Below are 26963 nucleotides of genomic sequence, written 5' to 3'. Positions count from 1 at the left end.
CCTCCATCCTCTGCTCTACGAGCCCCACCCTGTTTCCGGAGCTCAGAATTAGGCGGGGAAGAATGGGGGCCGCCTCCAGGAGTTTTCTGGCTAGGAAGTTCCCGACCTGGTACTTCCGTCCGTTTGTCTTTTGTGGCAGTCGGCTCCTCTTCCAAGGGTCGCCATTTTTTGTTTTCTTTGTCTTGTTCCCTTCCAGTTCCTTGACAGCAGCGACTTTATATCCCTGCTTCTCCTTTCTTCCTCCTTTCCTTTGTCTCCCTCCCTCTTCTTCCCTTTTCCTTCCTCCTCCCTTCTCTCATTTTCTTTTCCTCCGAGCCTCCCTCTCCCTTCTCCTTCCCTTCCATACTACTTGGTATGTATTTGAATTGGGTAGCCTTTTAAAAATAAAATTTTACGAGTTTTTTATCATAATTTCTCCCAGTATCTATACTCCCAGAGAGCCATCCCAAATAACACTATTGCTGTATGTTGTTATATAACGTTTATCCCCGTTCGATTATAAACTCCTTTCCAGTAAGAGATGTTTTATTCTTTTTATTTGTCAATTTAATTCAAATGAAGCATTTATTAAGCACCTACTTTCTAGGTGCCAGGCACTGTGTCAGCGATGTCCTGATCTCAAAGAACTTAGTCTAATGGAGAGGGGCAGGAAGCAACAAGAAACAAGCAGCTTGATAGGGACCGCTCCTAAAGTCAGGAGAACTTGAGTTCAAATTCAGCCTCAGACACTTAACACCAGCTTGTGACCCTGGGCGAGTCACTTAACCCCAATTGCCTTGCAAAAAAAAAAGGAGTATACATTTATATTCAGGATAAATTGGAAATAAAAGGGAAGACAATAGGATGCTATGTGATCCCAATGTGAATTGGATATGAGAGGCAAAGCTTCCAAGTCTTCAGCCTCACTTTCTTCATGGTATAGTAGAAAACCTTTCTGGAGGTGATGGATTCACTTATCTGTAGATCTTGGACAAATTATTTACCCTTCTAGGGGTTCAATTTTCTCATCTGTAAAATGAGAGGGTTGGATTATATCAGGAAGTTTTAAGCTTTTTTGAGTCATTGCAATTTGTTGCCTATATTCATTATGGAATGAAATAATAAATTTCAATTAGAGGTTAATGAAAATAAAGTTCACTGGACACTATGAAATCTATCCAGCAGGTCTCTGGTTTAGAACACCTGAATTAGGTGGCCACTAAGATAACTTGTGGCTTCAAATTGTTGAATCTTTAGCTCCAGAGATGTATTAGACAACTTTCCAAGTCCACTTTCCGATTTCCACCTCCATACATGCAAACTAAATTGTTTAAAAATTGGGATAAAGTGGGGCCCTCTTCTGTGTTTTAGCTGAAACCCATTTCCTCTTTGTCTTCTGTTTTTGTTATGTTCAAGTTGGAGTAGGGTGCTTTTTTATGCTGTGGGAGGCATACTGGGTTGTCAGCTTTTGCACTGAGATGCTTTGGCTTGGAACAAATAACTTACTTTCTTTGTACTTGTTTTTCCCAGCTGTAAAGTGGGACTTAATAATGTCAAAATACAGCAGGGATTAGTTAATGATTTAGGGAAATTTTTAGAAAATGGAAAATACAATATAAATGCTAATTATAATTAGAATGGATTATATATAGTCATCAGGTTTTCTCCATGTGAATGGAGCAATCTCTCACTTGCAGCTCAGTGTCTAAAGAACATTGCCTATCTTCGTATAAAGGGAAGGGGAAATGAATTTATATATAGATATATTATATATATTTAATATAACTCCTGTCTTGTGTGCTGTCTTTGCTAGGGCAAAATATAAAGAACTGTATTTACTTTTGGAGGCAATATACAACTTGGGTTGATTCAATGAGATTTGAGACTGAATGACATAGCTTGAACCTGGAGAGAAGAAAGAACTATTACTTGTATCCAACAAAAGTAAGAAAGCACAATGAAAAAGTTAAAAACAAAACAAAACAAAAAAACCAAACAACTGTTAACCACACGGCTCTTGTGCAAATCAAATGTAAAAAGTTCCCAGATGTAAAAGTTATTTCTGGCCTTGACAATCCTATATGGTCTTCTGACTGTCTCCTTTCCCTACGTTAGCTTCGAAGAAAGTAAATTTCCATTAAAAGTTAGGAGCCCACAATGATAGTGATAGAAATTGATCAAATAGGCAGTATGTTGTAATGACTGCCAATAGCCCTAGATTTGCTTTGAGTGTAACCTGAATTCTCATTTACTTTACAGACTAACCACAGGCAAATTAAACCCTTTGGGACCAGTCTTCTCATATGTATTTTGGGGGAGAAGAGTCTCACTATTATGAATTCTGAAGTTCTTTCCAATTCTAAATCAAGTAATTCTATTTACTGAACATTTGTTATGTGCTCAGCACAGTGCTAAGAGCACTAAGGGCCAAAGAAAAAGTAGATATATTCTTCCAAGAAATTGAGTCTAGTTGATATGATACACAATCTAGATAATTAAATGCTAAACTGTTTAATAGGGTATCTAGGTGGCTCATTGGACAAAGTACTTAGTAAATCACTCAATCCTGTTTGTCTGTTTCCTCATCTGTAAAATTAGCTGGAGGAAGAAATGATAAACCACTCCAGTATTTTTGCCAAGAAAACTTCATATGGGGTTCCAAAGAGTCAGACATGATCAAAATAACCACCAACTGTTTGATAAAATTCCACAGAAATTTAGGGAAGGGGAATGCTCACTAGGCTGACACGGTTAGATATTGCTTGAGAAGGTGGTAAGGCTTGTGCCAGAATTAGCAGACTTTGAAAAGGTAAAAAGAATCAATTTCTTAATGAAAATAAGAGCATGAAGACAGACATGGAAATAAGAATTAATATGATATATATTGGCAACAATAAGGAACCTGCCTTGATAATCTGTGGGTAAAGGAGAGAGCAACCATAAAGATGAAAATATTGGAAACCAAGCCATAAATGGCAAGCATTTATGAAGCACCTACGTATGATTGGTTAGGCACTGTCTCAAAATGAAAAAAAACGTCCTTGCTTATGAGGGAACTTTAAGGGAAAGACAGAATGCACATAAAAAGGTACACAGAAAATAAATACTAGAATCCCTTAGAAGAGAAGGCACTAGTAGATGGGAGAACAGGAAAGAGCTCATAATTAGAACTATCCAAATGGGTTGACTTTAAGAGCTACTAGGTTCTCAATTAATGGAAATTGTCAAGAAACTAGATACTGCTTGGTCCATAAGTGATGTGGAGATGGTCCTGATCATGTTCAGAAATGAGGTGGAATCAGGAATTCTTCCAATTCTGATTCCATGGTGTCAGCAATTGGTTTGGAGGAAGAGAATCAGAAATAAGAGTGGGGCTAGATTAGCAAAATGAAACAATCTGGATTTAATGTGACAGGCTCTTTTAGAGAGAGCTATTATATCCTAAATAGATTAGTTACAAGATAGACTGTCAGGAAGATTAATCTGCATGTGTAGTATGCACCATATTATTATTCACTAGTAGAGCTGCTAGGTCCAACCTCCTCACTTTTACAGATGAGGAAGTAGTTCCAGAAACCTGAAGTTACTACCCAAGGTTCATATTTAGTAGCAAAGTCAGGAGGACTAAAATATAAGTCTCTCAGGTGCACTCTGTTCTTCAGTACATCATGAGGCTGCTTTTTATGTGAGAGCTATTGTCTTAAGTCAGCATTTCACCTTAGATCTCAGTGCTTGTAAACTGCAAATTAGATTTACAGAATCATATACTCATATCTTAATCTGTTCCAACCTTCTTAGTTTCCAAGTGAGAAATTGAAGTATATAATGATTAAATAGAAATTCCCTTGCCACCCATTCTTGCCAGAACCCGGCCTTGGATTACTTTCATCATTAACCTTTTCCCTTCTTACTCACTGGTCACTAAATGGAATTAGAGGAGGTCACACAAACATTATAAATTCAAGTTACCCAACTTCAACTGGCCTCTCACTGCAACAAGGAAATCCTTTCATTCCTCCCTAAATGATTCCTACAGATGCTTTGCCAAACTCCTCTTAAAGCTTCCATACCTTAAATAAAAATATATTCATATTATTCTTTCACTTTTATAATCAATAAATTCTTGTTTCACTTTTTTAACCTGACTCCAATCTATCTTTCCAGTCTTACTGGATACAGCCTTCTCTGAGTCTGCCACAAAATTAAACTGGGTTCTTTGTGTTCTTCATACATAGCATTTCATCTATCTCCCAGTCTCTGTACTTACCATCCCACATGCTTGAAATCACTTCCTCACCTCTGCCTCTTAAAATTATCTTTTCCTTCAAAGAGGATCTCTATAACCAACTTTTATATAATTTTTTTCTACTTTCCCTAACTGTTAAGTGTCCTCCTTCCTTAACTTGTATTTGTCTATTTTGTTTTTATTCTTTTAACTTTTGCAGTATGTGTGTGTATTTGAATATGTATTTATTGCTGCCTTCAAAAGAATATAATGCTTTGAGAATGTTTTGTTTTTCATATTTATATCCATAGAACTTGTAGTACATGTGTACACAAAAAACACAATGCTTGTTGACTAATAAGGATCACATATTGAACCTGATTGGACTCCACATGGAAAATCTAGGTTTAGCTTTTAGTCAAAAGGAATTTCCACTTCGTTGACTCTCATCTTCTGACTTTTCTTTTGGAGATTTGAGGAATGGCAAATCTTCCCAATAGCATTTTAAAGTTTTAATGTGAAAGGTAGAACAAGTTCTATGGGAATCAATGATTCAGAGCTGAAAGAAATCTTAGAGACTGTCTTTAACATATCCACCCCACTTTATAAATAAGGAGACAGAAAAACAGAGTAGCATGCCCAAAACCATTCAAGAAGTTAGTGGCAGAGCCAAGATTCAACCAGAGTTTTTGATTCTGAGTCCTGGGTTAATTTTCCCTATAACCTGATGCCTTTCTTCATTTTTAATGGAGGGGCAAATTTTATAGATCATTTCAGTTGCTATTTCCAACATGACTAACAGATCCTTTCATTTATTCATCTCCAAGGAATTTTCCACTAAAAACTGGAATCTTCCCAAGAATTTTAATTACTTTCCATTTGCCACTGAGACGCTCAGCTCCAAATGAGAAGGAATCTTAACAGAAAAAAAAATCAGGTTTATTAAAGCAGGAATAACAATTACAATAAAGTCTGTTTCTGCCATGTGCTAGGTCAAGAGCACTTTTGTACATACATCATGACTAAGCTGGGCAGGACAATTAAGGCTTTGGAATAATAATTAAAAAAAAATATAACCCTTCATAGAAAAATCCTTCAGAAAAATCAGAGGGTGTAGGAGGGAGATCCAACAAAAATGGTCTTCAGTGCAACAACAATACTCATGCTCCAACCTGACACCTGTAAACAAATGGCTGCAGCTAAGGCATGGTACAGGTACAGGTAGGGTCAGCACCAAGCTAAGAAACTGAAACCAGGTTGGGATACTAGTTGTGGCCTGAAGAACTAAAATGAATCCTATTTCAATTGAGGTATTAAGGTGATTTCCACCCCAAAGTTAAGTTAAAATAATACATCTGGTGGGAAATTAGAGATAATGTTATATAGTCTTGGCATTGTTAGATCAGTAGATGGCTAAGGGTTTCCAAACAGATTACTATTACTGTATTATTTTGAGCACCCCAATTGTTCAAATACCCTTAAGACAGTGTTATAGCAATGAAAATTACAAAATGAATTAAAATTGGTGTTCCTCCTGCAAATTTCTTTCTACTGTTATTAAAGATATATATTATTAAATTTATTGGAATATTTTGGCTAGTTCAAGACCTGAACTTAACTGGAACATTACTTTTAAAAGTGCACATTTGCCATTGAACTCCACTCAGAACCTTAATTTCAATATTGCAAATACATCCTTGAACTTCTAGAAATTGGAATTAGGGAAGAAAGCTCAGATAAAGAAAGCAACACAACATCAGGGCTAATTTGTCTTTTTCTTTCTTCTTTGCAAACTCTGGCCGATTTAGTATATTCTCTCAACTAAAGCAAGAGAACGAAGACCCAAAGGTTGCATTTAATGGAAGTTTAGGCTTCTATACTGAATTCATTTGACACAGTTGCCAATAAATTAATTATCCACAGGGACTCAAACCAACTCGACCATGATCCAAGGTTATACTTTCATTTTTGGCCACTACCGATTTGAACTTGGCTATAATTTTATTTCTGGAGGTCTGGTTAAGATTTTGTTGAGTCTTAAGGCACTCACAAAACATTCTGAATTGTTTTGCATTTGCAAGAAGACAATGAGGAAATAAACAGACTCATTCTCTAAATTAGACAAGTGGCAGAGGAGTCAGAAACTCCAGAGAAAGAGAAGAAAAAATTTCTTCTGTGAGTGCAGATAAAACATCTTGAAGTGGGAAAATGAGCTAAAAAAGGACAATTGCTGGGGTGTGTGGTAGATGGGGGAGGCTAAGGTCTGAACTGGTGGATGTGTGCTTTACAGATAGATTAAAATTAGGGCCAGAGGTATAATACCTTATTCATCAATACAAAACTGCCAAGCCATGCTGCAACCTATCTGCTCCAGAATGTCATGGAAGATGGCTTATTTCCAATTTCAAGTCATTCTGAATTCAGATTTCCCTAGGAACATTGCTCATAAGTGGATGTGAGTAGAGTTTTGGAACATACACATTCCCAAAGAGCTTAGCTCTCAGAGCTTTGAAGATTGCAAACTTATGTAGCACAACTTAGTCCTGAATTTACTGCTGTGACAACTGTTTCTCTTCCAAGCACTCATAGAGGCAACAAATTGTCTTACAACAAAAATCACTTCCTAGAGAAGGGAGACCAAAGGGAGTTTGCCCTTTTCCCAAAAGTCTCTTCCAAAGATAGTACTACCAAAAAAAGTCTATGTAAGTCTTCGATCCTGTTTAAGGCTAGCAGCAGCTTTCCATACAGCAATGCAATTGGAGAGAAGAATCTCTTCTGGGAATTGAGATTCCATTTCTGGAGGGATTTCACTCTCCTTGGTTTCCATGTAACTCACCAGTGTTTCTCTTAAGCTGGAAGACAGATTAAAAAAAAAAGAGAGAGAGAGAGAGAGAAAGAATTTTTAAATGGCCTTGCAAATAGTTTAGAAGAAATTACTAAGCTTTAAATTTAATTCTATAGAACTTTATTAAATATGTACTAAGGGACTAGGCATCCTGCTTGATGTTAGGGTAGGGTGAAGGAAGAATAATAGTAAACACCTCCAGTAGATAATAAACTCCCTGGCAGAGAGATGTTTTCTACATTTTTTGTATTCCCAGCAATTAAATGCTTGCTATATAGATACTTAATTGAATTCATTGGTTGCAGACCCTTCTAGTAATTTAATTGGGGGGGGACAATGTTCTAATAGGGGAATCTATACACTACAGTCCTATAAGCCAGCAAACATAACTTTGTATTCAAAGTATATGGCACTTTTATCTGCTTTTTTCCCTGTACCCCTGTTAAGAGCTTGAAAAGATGAACATTTGTGTACATATAAGGTTAGATGCTTTTTATATAAACACCATCAATATAAAATATGAAAGTGCCAAACAAGTCTCATAAAATCTTATATGATGAAATCAATGGGGGGCATTTTTAATGTGATTCTGGAAATATGTGATCTTCACATAATAAAGCCTTGATCCAAAAAGACTTAGCTGGGTTGATAAAAATGATTCACAGCATGGATTTCTGTGGGGTTTATTTGGCTCTCCAATACTGCAGGTAGTTTAATAAAGTTCTCTACAAAAACTTGATTCTGTGCCTTGCTTTGATTATGGGGTGTCTCTAGACATTTAAAGGCTATGCCTGAATTCCACAGACTCATTATGAAAAATTCTAACTGAAGAGAAAAAATTTCTTAATTCTGAATTATTTTCTTCAATTAACTTTTTTTTTTAACCTCCCTTTGCATTTGGCCAGTTCTAATTTTTTTTAAGGAGGTTCCCCCCCCCCCCAATTTCACCACATTTATTTATTTATTTTTGGCTGGGGCAATTGAGGTTAAGTGACTTACTCTATGTCACATAGCTAGGAAGTGTTAAGTGTTTGAGACTACATTTGAACTCAGGTCCTCCTGACTTAAGGGCTGATGCTCTATTCACTGCACCACCTAGCTGCCCCCATCAAATTTATTTTTAAAGGAGATATTTTCTTTAGTTTCAGTGCTTCCTATTCCAAACTGTTAGCTTTTTCTTCCAAACTTTCATAACTCTCTTGAAATGCTTTCATTTCTTTTTTCCATTTTTCTTCTCTCATTCTTTTTAAACTCTTCTTCTAAGAGAGCCTTTTAAACTGGAGATCAGTTCATATTTCCTTTTGAGGTTTCGTCTGCATGCATTTTGCATTTGCTGTCCTCTTCTTGATTTGTGTTCTGGTCTTTCCTGTCTTCATAGCAGCTCTCTATGATCAGTGTTCTTTTTGCTTATTTTTAAAGGTGGAGGTCTGCTCTTAGGACACAGGAGGGATTGTCCTCTGCAGGGCAACAGCAGCTTTTCACTGACTGTACTGGTGCTGGTACTACAAGTTTCCTCACTGTGCTGAGTGGTCTGACCAAGTCCTACCTGTTATACTGGAGTTCAGGAGCTCACAATTTGCCTTCTGTGGTTGTATTGGAGATCTCACAACAATACACAGTCATATTGGAGATCACAGTCTGCTGATCTGGCCTTCTGAAGCAGGGCAGAGTAACCAAGATTACTGTATTTTAACTAAGAGCTTCCTGTGACATTTCCTGTGCTGAGCCTCCCTGCACTGGGCTCCCCTACACTGGACCTTCCCACACCACGCCTGGGCTGGGCCACATTGCCCCTTACCCAATTGAGACAGACTTTTCCAAGATAAAATTATTACACTAAAAATGTTTGTGGATTCTGTCACTCCTAAATCCCTTCTGAGGCTTGCTCTAGTGGTGATTCTGATGGAAGCCAGGAAGAGCTCAGGCAATGTCGATTTTACTTTTTGCCTTTGGCTCCATCCCAAACTGAAGAATTGTGAATGCAGATAGAAGCACAGTTTTAAAAACCTTTCTTATTTTTGTTTTATTTTTCCTCTGTTTTCTGGTGTGGTGGGGTTAATGTGCAACTATATTGAGTATGATTTCAAATGTATAATCGATATTAAATCACTTGCCTTTTCAAGCAGGGAGGGAGAATAGGAAAAAGGGAGAGAATGTGGGACTTGATATTTTTTTAAGATGAATTTAAAATTGTTTTTACATGTAATTGGGAAATATTTTGTGAAATAAATAAAGATATATTTTAAAAAGATAAAAAATAAAGGTTGTCTGTCATCAGAGTGTAAGAAAAGTTCCAGTGAAGTTGTGATATGATCCAACCATTCTGAAGAGCAATCTTGAACTCTATCTGATTGGGGTAACCCTGAAACTGTCCTCTGACTTTGGGGGAGGGGGGAAGCCATGGGTGAACTCTTGAAACTCCCCTTGAACTCTTGAGAAACACTCCTCTGGAGAGGCCCACTTCAGGGAATCAAGATAAAGTGGCTTCATTTTGTTATCTTGGTGGGACTAGCTATACTCTCTATTGAATTGAAAATTAGTCCTATTTATCTGGAACTTAAGTGATCTTATTCAATTGGAAATCTAGATCTGGGACAGTGACAACATTGAAGGTATTTCATTCAATTGATCTCTTATAAAAAAGGGCAATTTTAAACTTATAATTTGCAGAGGCCCAAAGCAGGACCATGCCTTGTCAAGGAACCTCTCTCTCCTTGGCATAGCTGCCTGTCAGGACCCCTGCCCACTGTTAAGACATTCTCTTCTCTGTGTTAACACCTCTGGTTATTTCTCTGCCAGGATTTCTCTGCTAGGACCTTTATCTTTCTGCCAGGACTAATGTCTGTCTCAATGCCAATAAAATTTCCCATTTGCCAACCAAACTTTTCTGGTTCATGAATTCTTTCACACTGAACCTGAGCCAACCAGAAGGGGATTCTCACACCTCAACTCTCTGTAATGCCACTAATCACATCATTTGGTTCCCTAATTGCATCATACCGAAAGGGCTACAAAACTGTGCAGTTTTGACTCAGTAGTGCCATTACTGGGACTGTATTCCAAGGAAATCATAAAGAAGGGAAAAGGGCTCACGTGTGCAAAAATGTTTGTAGAAGTTCTTTTTGTGTTAGCAAAGAATTGGAAAGCAAGTGGATGCCCATCAACTGGGAAGTGGCAGAATAGGTTATGATACATGAAAATAATTGATTGTTATTGATCTATATAAAATGATGAATAAGCTGATTACAGAAAGATCTGGAAAGATTTACATGAACTGATGCTAAGTGAAACAAGCAGAACCAGGAATATACTGTACACAATAACAGCAAGAATAAAACAATGATCAACTATGAAAGGCTTGGTTCTAAGTGGTTCAGTGATCCAAAGCAATCCTAATAGGCTTTGAGTGGAAAATGCCATCTGCAGGGGCTGCCAGGTGGTGCAGTGGATAGAGCACCCGACTTGAAGTCTAGTGGAGATGTTGATGGAAAAGCATATTAAAAAAACTTCATGATTTTAAACTCAGACTATCTATAAATATTAATTTAACTGTTTAGAATCTAAATATGAGATCTTTGTCCAGTTCCCAATAAGTTAGTAGGAATAGAGGAACTGCACCATGTCAATTCTGACATTCTCTTTAAAAAAAAAAAAAATTTATTTAAACTAAATACAAAATAAGAACAAAACAAAAACATTGTCATGTGCCCAGTGGAACAATTCAAAATATGTATCAATAAATTTTCATTTCAAAAAAGTATTTATAAAAATAGAACATATTATATTCATGGCTATCCATCTTTTCTTTGCTTCCTTTTAGATTATTCTTTTATTTTCTGCTGAGTACTTTTTATCCTATTCTTTTTTTTTCTTTCATCCTCCCCACCTCAAAAGCTAGTTTTTAATTTCTTAAGGCTACTCCTCAACTTACCTTGCTCTTACTTCATCTCCCTCCACCTTTGAATCCCTCCCTTATCTTCTTCCCCCACTCTTTCCCTCCCACTTTATCCCTTTTCTTTTAATCTAAGTACCTTATCCCACTCCCATTAATTTAAACAGTCTTTTGTGCCCCACCCTATCCTATGCCACTCTTTCCTTTTATGGTACCTGCTGACAAATCTTGGTCAATTCTAATTGTAGCACCAGCATATTTGAATTGAATTCCTTTTTTTTTTTTTTTTCTCTTATAAAATTTTCTATGTGATCAAGGAGTTTCAAAATTTAACCTATATGTTTTCCTTGTAGGATCTCTTTAAGGTGCTGATCTGTGGATTTTTTCTGTTTCTACTTTCCCCTCATGTACTATCACTTCAAGACAATTTTCTTTGAGTATTTCTTGTACTGTATCTATAAGGTTCTCTTTTTGGTCACAGCTTTCAGATATTCCAATTCTTCTTTTCTCTTCTTGATCTAATCTGATCTTTTTCTTTTATGTTTTATATTCTCTCCTATTTTTTCATTCTTTATATTGGTTGACTTTCTTTTCACAATCTTGTTTTTCTTAGATGGTTCTTCTCCACTCCCCTTCCCCTGCCAATCTCTCTCATTTGGTTTTTAAAGTTTTTTTTGAGTTCTTCTATGAATGAATTCTTTCTGGGTGGGTAGCCATTTAATATCATTCTTTGGGGTAGGAGAGGCTTTTTTTTTTTTTTTTCACTTCAGTATCTTCCTCTGAGAATGAACCCCAGTCTTCCCTACTCCCTTAGTAAGTTTCTATAGTTGAATTCTTTCTTCTTTGCCTGCTCATTTTTTTTTTTTAAACATTTATCAGTATAACCACTTCTAATACTGGGTTATGAAGGCGGGGATAGTGCCTCTGGCTTCATTTCAATTCTCCCCTCTGATCTGGAACCCCATACTAAGAGCTCCCCCCTGCAAGTGCCCACAGCCAGCACTGTCCCTGACTTATTGTTTCTGCCATCACCAGGTGTGTTGGTTCCTTCTCACACAGGGCTGCATCTCTACAGACTGGCCTGCATTCCTTATTAAAAGAGGTTCACTTAGTCTTCCTGGAATCAGACTCTCCTTCTCTAATTCCTAGGCTATCTCCCAGGTAAAAGTTCCTGTGGTTTGGGTGAGGCTATTTCCAATCCAGCTAGTCCCAGGCTCCAAGCTTGCTGTTTCTTTGGAGCTAGCCAGAGGTATTTATACATTTGTGTTAAAGATCAGTTCTGGGGGCTTTCTTTGGGTCTTCTTGGGTTGTCCCAGGAAGAACCCTATCCTGTCCTTGGTCTTATTTGTTTTTCACCAGTCTATGCTTGCCCTGTAAAATCTGGAGAGCTTGGAATTTTCACACCTACTCTGTCATCTTCCCAGAATCATCTCAATATTGACATTTTTGTTATAAATATTAGAAAAGAAATGGGGCCAATTGTATAAAAAGAGAGAGAAACAAAATGCAGATAGCCCAGTGTCATCCTGGAAGAAATACAAACTTAAATTATCCAAGGGAAAGCCTCTAGCATGTTGGATAGGTCCTTTATAGAGAACTTATGGAAAGAACTGAACAAGAATGAGCTGCAATCTACAAGGAAGAAAGATATAAAAATCATGAATCCTGAGAAGTGTTAAAGAAATACTAAAAGCAGAATTAGATGATGATATCTGTCACTTCACTACCTATCCTGTAAATAATACTTTTGTGCTCTGTTTTATGGCTTACAGAACTGCAAAATATAGGCTCCCAATTATAATGCTGAATATTCAAACACTCAACAAGCTCCAAAGAATTTTGGGAATTCTGTGCTGAAAAGAATCTTAAAGATTATCTAATCTAACATCCATCCTTACAGATTAGGAATATATTCCAAGTATGTTAATATACAGAGTTATCATTAATTTTGTGGATTACTAGAGGAAATATATAATGTATGAAGTATAATCTATCACCTTTAAAGTAAATAAAGCCCTACACTATGATACTATAATTACAAATTAAGCCTGGGGTATCAAGGAGCAAAGCCACCAATTTCTGTGTGAAAAGCCTTTTCCTTTACTGGATCAGGTGCTTTTTCCTTTCTTTCATGTCAATAAACAATAAGTGCCTACAATGTGCTAATTCAATTATTGTTCTATAAGAAATGACCAGCAGGATGATTTCAGAAAGGCCTGGAGAAACTTACATGAACTGATGCTGAGTGAAATGAGCAGAACCAGGAGATCATTATATACTTTAACAACAATACTATATGATGATCAATTCTGATGGACATGGCTCTCTTCAACAATGAGGTGAACCAAATCAGTTCCATTTGTTCAATAATGAAGAGAGCCAGCTACACCCAGTGAAAGAATTATGGGAAATGAGTATGAACCACAGCACAGCATTTCCCCTCCCTCTGTTTTGTCCACTTGCATTTTTGAATGCTTCTCAAGTTATTTTTACCTTATATTTAAGTCCGATTTTTCTTGTGCAGCAAAATAACTGTATGGATATGTATACATATATTGTATTTAACATATACTTTAACATATTTAACATGTATTGGTTTACCTGCCATCTAGGGGAGGGAATGAGGGGAAGAAGGGGAAAAGTTGGAACAGAAGGTTTTGCAAGGGTCAATGCTGAAAAATTACTCATGCATATATATTGTAAATAAAAAGGTATAAAACAAAACAAAACAAAAAACAATGTGCTAATTCAATTAGAAATATAAAGAATATAACAAAAGAAAAAAATAAAAGACAATAAAAAATAGCAAAAGGACAGTCCTTGTCCTCAAGGTGTTTACATTCTAATAGGGGAAACAATATGCAATCAAATAAAGGACAAACTGGAGATAATTTCAGAGAAAAAGGCATGATAGTAGGACAAAAAGTCAAGTCATACCTCCACTTAGGGTTAAAGTTCTCCCCCTCAGTCTGAGTGTGTTTCAATTTCAAAAGGATCATTTCATGGAGTTCAAGCAAAAAGGTTTCGAGCCCAGTCTGATTTAAGAAAGTGTTGAGAAGTTTAGCATTCTCAACACTAAGATCATCTTTGTATGCTGCACTGATTTCTCCGAATGGATCCTAAAATTCAATGGAGATAAATGAAAAGTTTAAAGTGAAGAAGGAGAAAAAAAAGTTGGGTAAAACATTATCCATTTTTAAATGGAGCTTGAAATGACCCAAGCAGATAAGATAATTTACTTACTTTTCTAAGCCTTAGGAGCTGTTCAGATTTGTGAGCAGAAAGAAACTGCCACAGAGCTATAGTGTGCTTTAATTGACACCTACTTAAAGCCTAGAAGAGAAAAATGTTGAAAAATTGAAGGACCATTCTTCATAATTTCATCTCAAGTATTTCTAAATATTGTCCCATTTATCTGCTTCTCCTCCAACACACATCTTTCCTCTTTCTAACTATCCATCTACCCAGAGCCAGAATGCCATACTCTAACCTCCCATTCCTATAAAACTTGGTTCAAAAGTAATCTAAGAAATACTTAACAAGGCTCTGTTTTGTGCGAAGCATTGTACCAGGTACAGAGGACACAACGACAAAATGAAAAGTAGCCCCTTATCCTCAAGGAGTTTATGTTCCCCAAGGTGATACAATATATAAACAGATAAATACTGATTATTTGAGGAGGGAAAGATCACTTTACAACTGAGGCAATAAGAAAATATTTCTCATAGGAGGTGGTCTGTGCTAAACTTTAACAATAGCAAAGGATTCTTTAAAAAAAAAATTAAGTAGGAAATCAATATACACAGATATTTCCATACCAAAAGAACAGAAAATTGAGATTATACATAAAATTCCAAATTTGCTTAAAAAATTCTGTTCCATTTAACTATATGTAAATTATATGTAGTAGTATCAATGTCTTATGTCCCTTTCTGAACTCCTAAACATTTAAAAATGTTGTATTGATGATCTTTTCTTTTAATTCTTTCCTTTTCACCCCTTATTAGAACTACCCATCCATCCTCCCCTCAAATAAAAGTACTATTTTCTAACAAAAATAGTTAAATAAAATTGTGATACTCCCATATGAAAAGATATATTTTCATTCTGTTATTTGCAGTCTGTCACTTCCTTATCAAGAAGTGGTAAGAACAAGATTCTTAAGACATAGAAGTGGGTATTTACAGGTAATTATAGAGATTTAGGAAGTCAAATGCCAAGTTCAAGAAATTGCAAGTAGACTACTTCCTTCCAAGAAATTTTCATTGATGAATCCCACAGATTCTGACAAAAGATTTCCTTTATGACAAATCCTCTGAGCACTCATAACTTCCATTTGTATCATATTAATATACCTTTAGGAGGCAATGTGGTATTATGGATAGATAGCTGGCCTTAATATCAGAAGCCCTACATTTAAATCCTGCCTCTAGCACATAATAATAATTTTGTGACTCTAGGCAAGTCACTCTTGGTCTCAAGCAATTTCCTAAAACTCTTTAAGTTGCAGAGCATATACTGATCTGCATGGGTGGAGAATTTCATCATTGGGAGTTCCCTATAGCAAACACATTACAGGTCCAATGAAAAAACTTACTGAACATAATATTCAATTATATACCAGTGTGGCTTTCTATCTTCTATATCTAACTCCAACAGAACTAACTAATCTGTTTTCTATATATTCTATACTTCTATATACATAGGAGGGGTAAGATTCTACAATTACTATAGAGGGGTCTGTCCTCCTCTGAAGGTGGAACATGTGATAGGGAACACTTTTGCTATGTTGGGTTTAGGACAACCAAGCCTAAGTCTAAAACTTACCTTTAACACAGGAGCTGTTTGACTATGCATCTGCAAGATGTCTTGGATATACACATTTAGGTGCATTTCAGGGTCCCCCCCAGCTGTGCTCAGAAATCCCAAAGTGATCTCTGCGACAGAGAGTGCTTCACAGGCATCACTATAAGACTGCAGTTGCCCACTTATGGTACCAATGGCTGAATTTGGGAGAGATTTCTAGGAACAAGAACAAATAGTGGGATTTAGTTGGTCTCTTGTTTCTTGATACTGATCCCTAACATCCTCATCCCACTAAACTGTTAACTTGGGACAGATATTACACAAGAAAGCCCAAAAATAGTATACAAAATTCAAAGCTGTAGGAGATTAATAAATCCTTTTCCATCAATGTATATATGACATTTCTACCCTGAAGAATTGCTTCAATACCTCATTGTGCCATGGAGGTGACCCAGCATTCTCAAATGCTGTGCTAACAGTGTCTAGGCTCTGACAGATTTGGCTTAGTTGGGAAAGCTTTGAGTCCTTTGCAAACCTTAAAGCACTATACAAATATTAGTTATTTTATTTACAGACCCAATATGAAACTTAATCTGCCACTGATAAACAAGCCTACATAAGTTTGGAGGTGTTGGGCACAAGATGATGAATTTTTTTGACCCTATCAACTCTTAAAAATCATCTACTAAAACATGGAATGGCTTTGATCTGTATCACTGGATCTGTATCATTAATACCCATATTAAGATATGCAGATCCTTATTGAAGTATTGGGCTATAAATATTTTTTACATGGCAAAAGTATGATAGTTAGGCCTGATATTGCAAATATTAATAAGGTAAAAGGCTTTGATTAACAAACAAGACAGTTTCTGGGTTTTTTGTTTGTTTAAATATGATCCACTGGACCTTTGGAAAAGGCACCCAATGTAAAGACCTAAAGTAAGTACCTTTACTTTTCTAAGATTCTGTTGTAAAATAGAGGAAATAAAATCTGCTCTTCCCAGGTTTAATGATACAAAGTTATAGAGCGTTATATAAAGATTTCCTAAGCTGAAATAAAAATGCAAATATACTAAGAAGTGAAGTGTTATATAATATATAATATTAAAGTATTATTTCTAATAGTAATAATAATAGTATTACCTGAGGCATCTTGTTCTTGATGTCCATGAAAATATGTTCATAGTTCCGGTCATGTCTGTAGACCAGAGTGGGCAGTCCCTAAGTAGAAAAAGGAGAATATGTTACATATTAATGATGGAGATGGCAATCAGGTGACAGATGCTGTTCTTTATAAGGAGGGACCCTAAAATTTATACTTTTCATCACTGGTATGTCAGTATGACACAAAGTATGACACTAAATGCTACTGCATAGCTTCTACATTTAATCAAACAACCTGTGGAAATTAAGACCCAGAATAAAGGCAAGCATTTCATTTACCTGTAGGGTAAGGAGTGGCTTCCCTTGGAGGAATCGGCTAGTTACTTGTCTCTGAATCTTCTCTAGGTCAAATTGCTGTAAAGTTTCTCTACCTTTCTCCACACTATATTGGCAGTTGGACAAAATTAACGGGGTCAAGTCTCGCTCCACTTCATAGCTAATGATGTGGAGGTCAGTCACCTCAGAGGAGTTAATAGAATAACTGAAAGAAAAAAAAACACAATCCTCACCCATTACCTCAATATTTAATGACTGAAGACCAAGAAATGTGTCTGCTATGATTTGGAAAATTAAAAAATCTCTTTTTAGTGTCTTTACAGTTTAAAAAAAGTTAAATTTCTGGGCATGGTAAGGAGGCAAATAAGTAAGAGTTGTAAGAAATTATAATACAACCTGTCTTCTGTCATAAGGGAACTTCACTCACAGTGGGGAAGTGGGCCTGTGAACAAACAGAATAAAGACATCTCTCACAGGTTATATACCCACCTACTGCTTTCATTGGTGTATTTTCTCACTGTATAGACCAAGTCATTATGAAGAGCAATCAAATAGCTGACCAAAGCAGTAGAACAAAGGCCCAGGCCTCGTCGACGGGGAAGAAGAATCTCAAACTCATTTTCCAGACTCAAGTCAGCATTGCAGTATTCTTTAGGTAGCTTAATTTCACCTTTGATAAGAAAGATAGTCTTAGAGAAGAGTCAACAACTTTAGTGAGTTCATCCATGCTGTAGTTTCTGGAAGGGAAGACACTATACTTTTCAAAGCCTGAAGACTTAGAAATAGTCTGTTTATCTTGAGGAATTTTATTTAGTTTTTTTTCATTTAAACTGTATCTATAGTACTCTAGCAGAACAATTGATTTGGAGTCTGAAGACCTCAGTTTAATGGAAACGGTGTGACTTTGGGCAAGTCACTGAATCCTTTCTAGGTTTTAATTTCTACATCTATAAAAAGAAAGAAGTAGGGGGGAGGGGAGGGAAAACAACTTGGATTTAATGACCTCTAAGGTCCCTTGTTAGCTCTAAACTATGATCCTGTGATTTTCCTCCCACAATGAATTTGGAACATATTAGATAATGGATCTCAAATTGCTTTTAGTTTATTTTCTAGAATTCTAATTCAAAGTGATATCAAGAGATTTTTAGATGTACTACTTCAATTCAACATCTGGATTTAGAAACGCATATATACAAAAGTATCATGTTTTCAAGCTCAGGGCAGGGGAGGTCAGTCAGAAGGGAAAAAAGCTGATGACATGTATGGATCCCTGTCGAACTAAGTATAAAAGGGCAAAAATGACTCACCTCTGGTATAGAGTGATCGTCTCAGCATGTTCCATGTAGACAGAAAGACCTCAATTTGTTTTTGAAATGAGCGCTTCAATCCTTCTATAAAACATTTAACAAATGAATACCTCACTGTGGTAGCTATCCAAACTAGAACAACGTACAGCAAAATAAGCCCATAATGCACAAGTACAAAACAATTCAAGACCCTGCAATATGGTGTGTTCACCACCAAAATCTTCAATGATGAATAAAGAACTAAAGTCTAATGCTTCTTAGTACTGATGATGGAATGTGGCATGAGTGGGTAAGGAAAATGGTAGCTGAGAAAACCCTGATTGCTTAAGGAAGAATTGAGGTACACTCTATCTTTACATAACAGAAAAAGTAGGATCCTTTAGTTCAAAAATGCCCCAACTACCACAGTTTTTTTTATCTCTGATTTCCTAAATGCAGGCTTGGCCTTTTCCCAGAAAAGATATTCACCTGAATGGTAGTGACTTCTGAGGAAACCTCTGATTGTGTTGTATTCAACATCTGAGACATTCTGGAATCTTTTCACCAAATCCCTTTGCAGGGCCAAGATCTCTGGTAAGAATTTCACCAGCCTCAATTCTCTTTCCTGGAAAGAGAGAAGACCACCAGGGAATAGTGTAAGTCACCAGACAATTATAGTGAAGAAGAGATATTCTGAGGCTGACTTAGTTTAATCTGATAAATATGCTACTAGGTATGATGTTTTATCATAAAAGGCTTGCTTGAGACTAGGAAAAAAGTGTTGTGTAACAGCTTAGCTTTGGGGAGAAAGTAGGAATTAGAAAAGAGCTAAAGATCATATATTCTTTGTTGTTAGGGCAAAATCAGTATTAAGATCTAGTGGTAATGAAGGGTCAGTAGTCTCATAAGGCTAGATATAGAAATAGAGAGAGAGACCAGATCTGTGATTTCATTGGCACAGGGAAGTCTTATGACCATCGTAGGCCAGCATTTTCTGTGCAATTAAAAGGCTTAGAGAAAGGATGCTAGCTAATCCTGAGAGGTTTTGTAACTTCTCCAGGTAAGTCAGTATGGGTCAGAGGCAAGGCTTGGTTCTGTGGATAGTTCTTTCTCTACAAACACACAGCCTCTCTATAGGATTAGGATTAATGAGTGAGGATATTAGGTAGAATTTCTAAGGACTTTTTTCAAATAGAAACAGTCCTCTAATTTCTCAAGCAGAACGCAAACTCATTTCATGACTCCTAGAGAAAATAAAAATGCAAGTGGATTCAAATTAGAAACACTACATTTCCCTCATAATATCAGGGTTGGCACAAAGCAGTTTAACCTCTGGAGTCTAGAACCAGAAAATTGCTTATTTCTTCTTTTCTGGATTTTCAAAATAATAGGCAAAGAGTTTCCTGGGTCCTTGGGAATTTTACCAATGTATACTTATGACAGCCATCTTATAAATTTCATTTGTGACTTAAATACTTCAAAGACAGTGCAGTATGACATGGGGAAACCCTTCCTCCCCACTGGGACTCTACCTTAGACACTGTTCAAGATCAAAGCTGGAGGATTCAGACTGCAAGGCAGTCAATTCTTTTTCTGTGAATGATATTATATACCATTTGTAGATTTGGAACTTTATGGTTCACAGGAATATTGCAGAATTTGGGAAAGAGATATTCTCGTACACAGTGTGTCCAGCCTATCCTGTCAACAGGTGGCTCACCTTCTGCAGGAACCTATAAAGGATTGGTACTGTGTCCTTTCCATCATTCTGTTCCACCACATGCTGAAGATACTCAACAGTGATTTTCTTCCTATAACTCCAAATCCTGGAGCAGTGCACAACACTTTTCTTAGGCAGATGGGAAAGGAAGGTAGCTGGGTCACCATACATGATCTTGGCCACTGGATTGGAACTGATGCGTTCATCCTGGCTGATACGGATATTTGCTTCCAGAAGGGTTTTATCCAGACACTACAAAAAATAAAGCCATACTGAGTAATTCATGTTTCCTAGAGCAAAGCATTTCGACACAAAAAACTATTTTAGTCATAGTATTAGAAGACTGAAGCAACTACGAATGGCTGAAAATTACATAGCAGAAAGAACCTGGATTTAATCCTGACTGCCACCACTTAAATCTTCTGGATCTCAGTTTCCTCAAATATAAAACTAGAATGCTAGATTAGACAACCTTTCACTCAAATGCCAGAGAATATAAGAATCTGTAGCAATGAATTTGGCACTGAAATAAATGACCTTGTGTGTGTGTGTGTCCCTAAATTCTTTTGAGGACACAGCTTGTATATTATACTAATATTCAAAGAACAGAGCAGATAGCAGGTACTTAGTAAATATTTGTTGAACAAATAAACTAACAAGTGGGATCAGAATAAATAGTTGATCCCCACTCCTTCATCATATCATTATGTAATCTTAAGTTAATTTTTCTATTTATTAAATGAGCAACCTTTCATCATCTTGAGCATCTACTATGTAGATGATAGTTATCATTCTCAGAAGTTCTGAATTCTGGGAAGTGCTGCTAAGATTGTCAGATGTTATTTAGAGATACAATTCTCTCCACCAAGGAAATTGATAGTAGTAGATAAATCTAAGATTAACCCAAAGCACATGGAGATTAAATGACTTGCTAAAGCTCACAAAGCTAGTATGTAAACAGAAGAATATGAACTCCAAGTCCAGCACTCTAGCCATTCCTTCCAGCTGCTTCTACTACCAAAAATAAATAAATAAATGACTAAGGAATGAGTGAATGAATAAACAAACAAACAAAATGGGGAAGGTAGGTGGCACAATGAGTAGAGATCTGGCCCTGAAGATGGGAAGACTGATTTTCCTGAATTCAATTTTGACCTCGGACACTACCTATGTGTCCCTGGGCAAGTCACTTAAACATATCTGCTTCAGTTTCCTTGTCTGTAAAATGAGCTGGAGAAGGAAGTAGCAAACCCCTCTAGTATCTTTGCCAAGAAAACCTCAAAGGGTCATGAAGAGTTAGAAATGACTGAAACAAAGGAACAATAACTACAAAAAAACCTTTTTAATATCTAATTTTTTGTACTTCTCACTTGGATTAATCAGCACAGTTCTAAAAAGAAAACAATATGCATATCCCAAACTAGAGTATATTTCAAACTAGAAAGAGGTGTTCAGAGGCTTTAAGCAGCTATTCCAGTTCATGAATAATGATTGGAACACAAGGTGCTGACTTAATGCCCCAGAAAATAAACTCATAGTTTTTTTTCTTAAAACACTAAAGAATAAGTTTTGATTTTTCATCTTGATGTTCTAGCACCTATAGTGCTCTGAAGACCTGACATTTCCCAGAAATATCCTCAAATCAGACCCTCCCCCATTCCTTACCTTTAGTTCAGGTATAATCATGGCAGCAACAACTTTTTCCCAGATGTTCCTCCTCTCTTTACTGGACAGTGTGGCATCAAAACCTACAGGCCCTATAAGAAAAACACAGCAGCACAGGACTGAGGGAAGAGAAACCATGCTACATGGTTCCAGTCTAAAAAATATTTTTTAGGAATTTCCATCAATTAGTTGTCATCTATTGCTTGCCAGTATAATTCTTTTATGGATCTCCTGGCCTCATGAATCCCAGTCCTAAAGCTATTCTAAACAGCAGACAGTTGGAGAAAACCTATTGAAAGCTAGCTGTCACAAGTTTCAGACATAAAAGATGAAATCATAAACCAGAGGAGCAGGGAAAGAGTTAACTTTCAGATCTGGAGCTGAACCAAGGAAAGCAGTTAATTAGGGGTAAGGGGAAGTCTTTATACCAAGTTCCCACCAAATGACAAATAGTCAAGGAAGACATTCAAGGTATGTCTATGTGAAAAAATACTCCACATTATTAATAAGTAGAGGAATATAAATTAAACCAATTCTGAGCTTCCATCTCACCGCATCAAATTGCCAAAACTAACAAAAAGAGACAATAATAAATGTTAGCGAGACATCAGAAAGACATTAATGTGTAACTAGTGGAGCTCTAAATTATCCTAGACATTCTCGAACTGTGATTTAAAAGTCATTAAATTATGTATATATCCTTTAACTCAATAATACTACTAGTAGACCCATGATCCAAAGATATTTTTAAAAAAATATATGAGTGTAATTAAAAACTGAAATGAACTAAGTTTCTATGAACTGAAAGTGAGCAGACCCAGGAAAGCAATTTATACATTGCATCCCAAAAATCTTTGCTCAGTTTTAGATATCAGCAGCATAAAAGTACACTACGACTTTTGGGACATCTTTTATATTAACAAAATTATAAAGACAAATAAAATTTAAAGAACTCTGATCAACTCAATGTTTAACTATGATTTCAGAGGACCAGTAATAAAGCATATTACTTTACTTCCTGATAGAGATAATAATGAATTCAAGATACAGAATAAGTTATATTTTTAGACATTATAAATGTGAAAAATTTATTTGCTTGACTATGCATGTTGTTATAAAGTTTTTGTTTTTATTATTTGCTTAATAGGAGGGGAAAGTAAGAGGAAAAGAAAGTGTTGGTTAACTGAAATTTCTTAATGTAACTTTAAAAAATTAGCTTTCCTAAAGTCTAGAAAACTTCGAGAAGCTATCGGGTCATTTTTGAACATCTATCTTATATAGATGTCTTATTCTTTTACATTTAATTTTTACAATGATCTATCCCCTTTCTCTCTCCCCATACCCCTAAATGAGAAAGCAAGAAAAACTAAACTCCTATTATAGTGAAGCAAAATATATTTCAACATGACTACATCAAAAAAAATTCTGAATTTTGAATTCTGAATATATTACTTCTCTTTTAGGAGGTGGATATTGTGTTTCATCATGAGTTCTCCAGAACTGTGATAGGTCATTGTGTTGATAAAAGTATCTAGGTCTTTGTCTTTACAATACTTAATGTTACTGTACAAACTGTTCTCTTGGTTCTGCCTCACAGGACCCTCCTTTGTATCAATGCATACAAGTCTTCCCCAAATATCTCTGAAATCATCCCCTTTTTCATTTATTGTAGCCTTAACTCTTAAGTCACATGCAATGATTTATTCAGCTGTTCCCTAATTGAGGGGTACCTAATACTGTAAACTAATCTAATATAGATTCTATGAAAAAAGTTTAAAAAGAGAAAGGGCAGTTCTCTGCTTGTACCAGAACAAAGATTTCTTGCTGATGTAGCTTACTCCATCTTGCTACATAATGTCCAATTTAGGGTCTCAAAAACACGAATAAGTCCTTTTTGCGATCTAATTTAGCTAGTAACTCCATCACTTTCCTTTATACCCTTTTCTACCCCTTTATGTGCTGGGTCTTACAATGGCCAGATTGGTGGTGAGGTTCCTTAAGGAGGCAGCACAAAATGAGGTGAACAACATTTGCAGTCTCATCAGCACTTCTTCCTAGGCTCTTCATTAGTTGTTCTAGATCTTTTTGGATGTGTTGCTGAAGAAATCTTTCTGGATTCCAAACTGTAGGCTTAATTATTTTTATCAGAGCCTATAGGAAGCCAAGAAACAAAAACCAAGAGTAAAGGTGGTGCTCAAAAATGGAAAACTTATGTGGATTCCCTGGATTTACAAATTTGCATTAGATTAGAAAAATTTCTCCAAATGCAAGGATAAAATTGTGAAGTCATATACCAGAGACAAAAAGAACAAGGAAAACTAAAGGGCCTTTGTTAAGATCTTTGTTTTTGCTGGTATAGTTAATGCCCAATGTGGTAACTTTTTCTACCAATGCAGATAAACAATTCATACATAATTTATAGTCTCTTAAATTTTTTTTATTATAGCTTTTTATTTACAAGACATATGCATGGATAATTTTTCAGCATTGATAATTACAAAACCATTTGTTCCAGTTTTTCCCTTCCTTCCCCCCACCCCCTCCCCCAGATGGCTGGTTTACCAATACATGTAAAATATGTTAAAATATAAGTTAAATACAATATGTGTATACATGTTCATACAATTGTTTTGCTGTACTATAATTTATAGTCTTAAAAGAATAAGACAGTGAATTAGGGTAGAGTAATAGAGGGATAACTTATGGTTACATAGAATGAATCAGTATGAATCAAAGGAACCATAATTGAACCCAATGTTTCCTAATTCTGAAATTAATTCTCTATACTTTACTCAGCACTGTCTTATACCTACTAGTCGCTTAATAAATATCTGTTGAAGTGAACTGTACACTAAAAAGAGAAGAATAAGACAGAAACTGAAACAAATGACCTCAACATGGCTTAGATTGGTATTAACAACCTAAAACCTTATATTATCAGTTTTCCTGAAGAGTCACCTAAAAAAAAAATTGGTAAATATTTTCCTAATTCCTTAGTACCTTTTTACAATAGCTAGAATAGTGATCTCATTAATTGTCCCTTGCCTAAGACAAATATAGAATGGTCTATTTAAAATGATTCTGGGCTGGGGAGTAAAGAAAAAAAAAAAATGAAGTAAAAAATGCCCAGAAGAAAACCTATAAGAACACCAGCCCTGGAGTCAGGAAGATCTGAATTCAAATGTGACCTCAGAGCACTTAACACTTAATAGCTGTTATGTTCCCAGTCAACCTTTTAATCCCAAATGCCTTGCAAAAAGAAAAGAGAAAAGAAAACCTACAATAAAGCAAAGATGGACAGTTATTAATACAATGTCTTCTATTATTATATGTGCTTTCTTGAAATGAAAATTTATTGTTACATATTTTGAATCCTCTGATGTTCTGCTGGGCACATGACAATTTTTTTTTCTTTTTCTGCTGTTTTTCTATTGTTTTTTCTTAGTTATCATTTAAGTTTTAAATAAATAAAAACAATTTTTAAAAGTACCTAGCATAAAACAGTTGCTTAATACTTACTAGTTTAAAAAAGAAATAAAAAATGAAAATAAGTAAAATGAAGCTCAGATGGCAAGGTAAAGGGATGTCCCCATCCCCATAAGATGTTATGTTGAAAAAGCATGAATATTGCTTGAATGAGCAAGTTACTTCAGATTAACTAAAGTCTACAATAAGAATCATGATGAAAATACTACCATAAATCACTTATAACTAACATAAGTAAAAACAATGCCATACCTGTGCATTCTGAGAAGTTCCCAAAAGCATAGCTATATGTGTGAGTAATCGAAGGAGAATGAAGACAACTGGAGATATCTCTCTGTCTGATACCACCATAACACCTCTGTCATCAGGATCTCCCAGTACATGGCCAGACTGAGTTCTGTCTACATTGTCCCTATAATTACGATAACATCAATGATTGTGCTAGCTTGTTTGTTATATAGCATATTGTTACAATGTGCTTTCATACCCATGATCTCATTTGATTCAAATAATAATGATGTGTGGAAGGTAGGTAGCATTGTTTCCAATTTACAGATGAGGAAGCTGAGACTATGTGAAGTGACTATGGAAGGTTCCACAAGGGGCTTGAACAAAAGGCCTTAACCTCTGACTCCACGTCTGTTCACTGCCTTTGTCACTCTCCATTGCAAACCCAAACTCTCCCCACACTTACAGAGGACAGACATTGGGTAAAGCAGTATTGTCTCTTTTTTATTGCCAATGAATTTGTAGAACTTTAAATCCTTAACATCTGGGAACCAGGATCCCAGATCAGACATAACAAGAGCCTCTTTTTAAATAAACCTTCCACTAACAGAATCATCAGTACTATTCCTTAGACAGGATAGTTAAATCAGAACAAAGGTCTACTTATTTCAAGAGGCGAGCAGGTTGATAACCTTTGTAGGAAAAAACCAGACAGAACTAAATCCAATAATCTGACCTTATAGAAATATTTATAACCATGCTTCTTGTTCATGAGTAAAGCTGTGTGATCTTGAGACTCAATTCTCTTTACGTTTCTAAAATGTGATGTTTAATGAATTTCTATTTGGTATGAGAAAATTAAAGAGGCACAAATACTTAAGACATTAAGCTAGAACTTTAGAAATCTGTCAGTCTGAATTAAGCAATGAGTTATGTAGTCAAAACAGTTCACTAATAAGGGCTTTTGAAAATAAATTCATAAACCAAACAGAGGAGACAGTATTAAAATGAGCTGTGTTCTGTCAATTTCCATTGTATTAACTACTTCAATGCTACCAAGGGCTTCATGATTGTACAGTAATAACTCCAAGCAGGCTGAGATGTTCATGTAAAAGTCAAGGCTCACTACTATTTAATTCTGAAAGGAAAAAACTAAGAAAAGACATACCTGACCACATTAAAGCCTTGTTCAGCCCTGTGGTTTTCCCCTCCAATCCGAGCACCACAGTCAACACATCTGCTGCGTTCCATTGGGGCACCACACTAGCCCCACCCCCACCAAAAAAAAAAAAAAAAAAAAAAAAAGGAAAAAAGGGAAAAGAAAACCATGAACCTGACTTTGTGATAAAGATTATTTGATGTTTTAATTAGCTCCTCCCCCTCATCAA

At 36.0% G+C, this 26963-nt stretch overlaps 1 protein-coding gene across 1 annotated transcript in view; it reads right to left on the bottom strand.

The window, feature by feature from the left end:
- Nucleotides 1-5121: 5121 nt before the first annotated feature.
- The window catches only part of RNF213 (ring finger protein 213), a 167639-nt gene continuing 145797 nt past the window's right edge, over nt 5122-26963 (bottom strand). Inside the window, 14 exon segments of the mRNA XM_074260355.1 lie at nt 5122-7056; nt 13879-14060; nt 14185-14274; nt 15769-15963; nt 16894-16971; nt 17194-17395; nt 17680-17860; nt 18498-18581; nt 18966-19101; nt 20197-20448; nt 21862-21953; nt 23832-24012; nt 25600-25759; nt 26744-26838. Coding sequence (XP_074116456.1) covers nt 6903-7056; nt 13879-14060; nt 14185-14274; nt 15769-15963; nt 16894-16971; nt 17194-17395; nt 17680-17860; nt 18498-18581; nt 18966-19101; nt 20197-20448; nt 21862-21953; nt 23832-24012; nt 25600-25759; nt 26744-26838 — 2082 coding nt within the window. The 3' untranslated portion in view covers nt 5122-6902.

This window comes from Sminthopsis crassicaudata, chromosome 4 (assembly GCF_048593235.1).
Source record: "Sminthopsis crassicaudata isolate SCR6 chromosome 4, ASM4859323v1, whole genome shotgun sequence".
NCBI classification, from domain to species: domain Eukaryota; kingdom Metazoa; phylum Chordata; class Mammalia; order Dasyuromorphia; family Dasyuridae; genus Sminthopsis; species Sminthopsis crassicaudata.
Note: the sequence above shows the minus strand (reverse complement) of the source record. Positions and strands in the feature narration are given on the sequence as shown.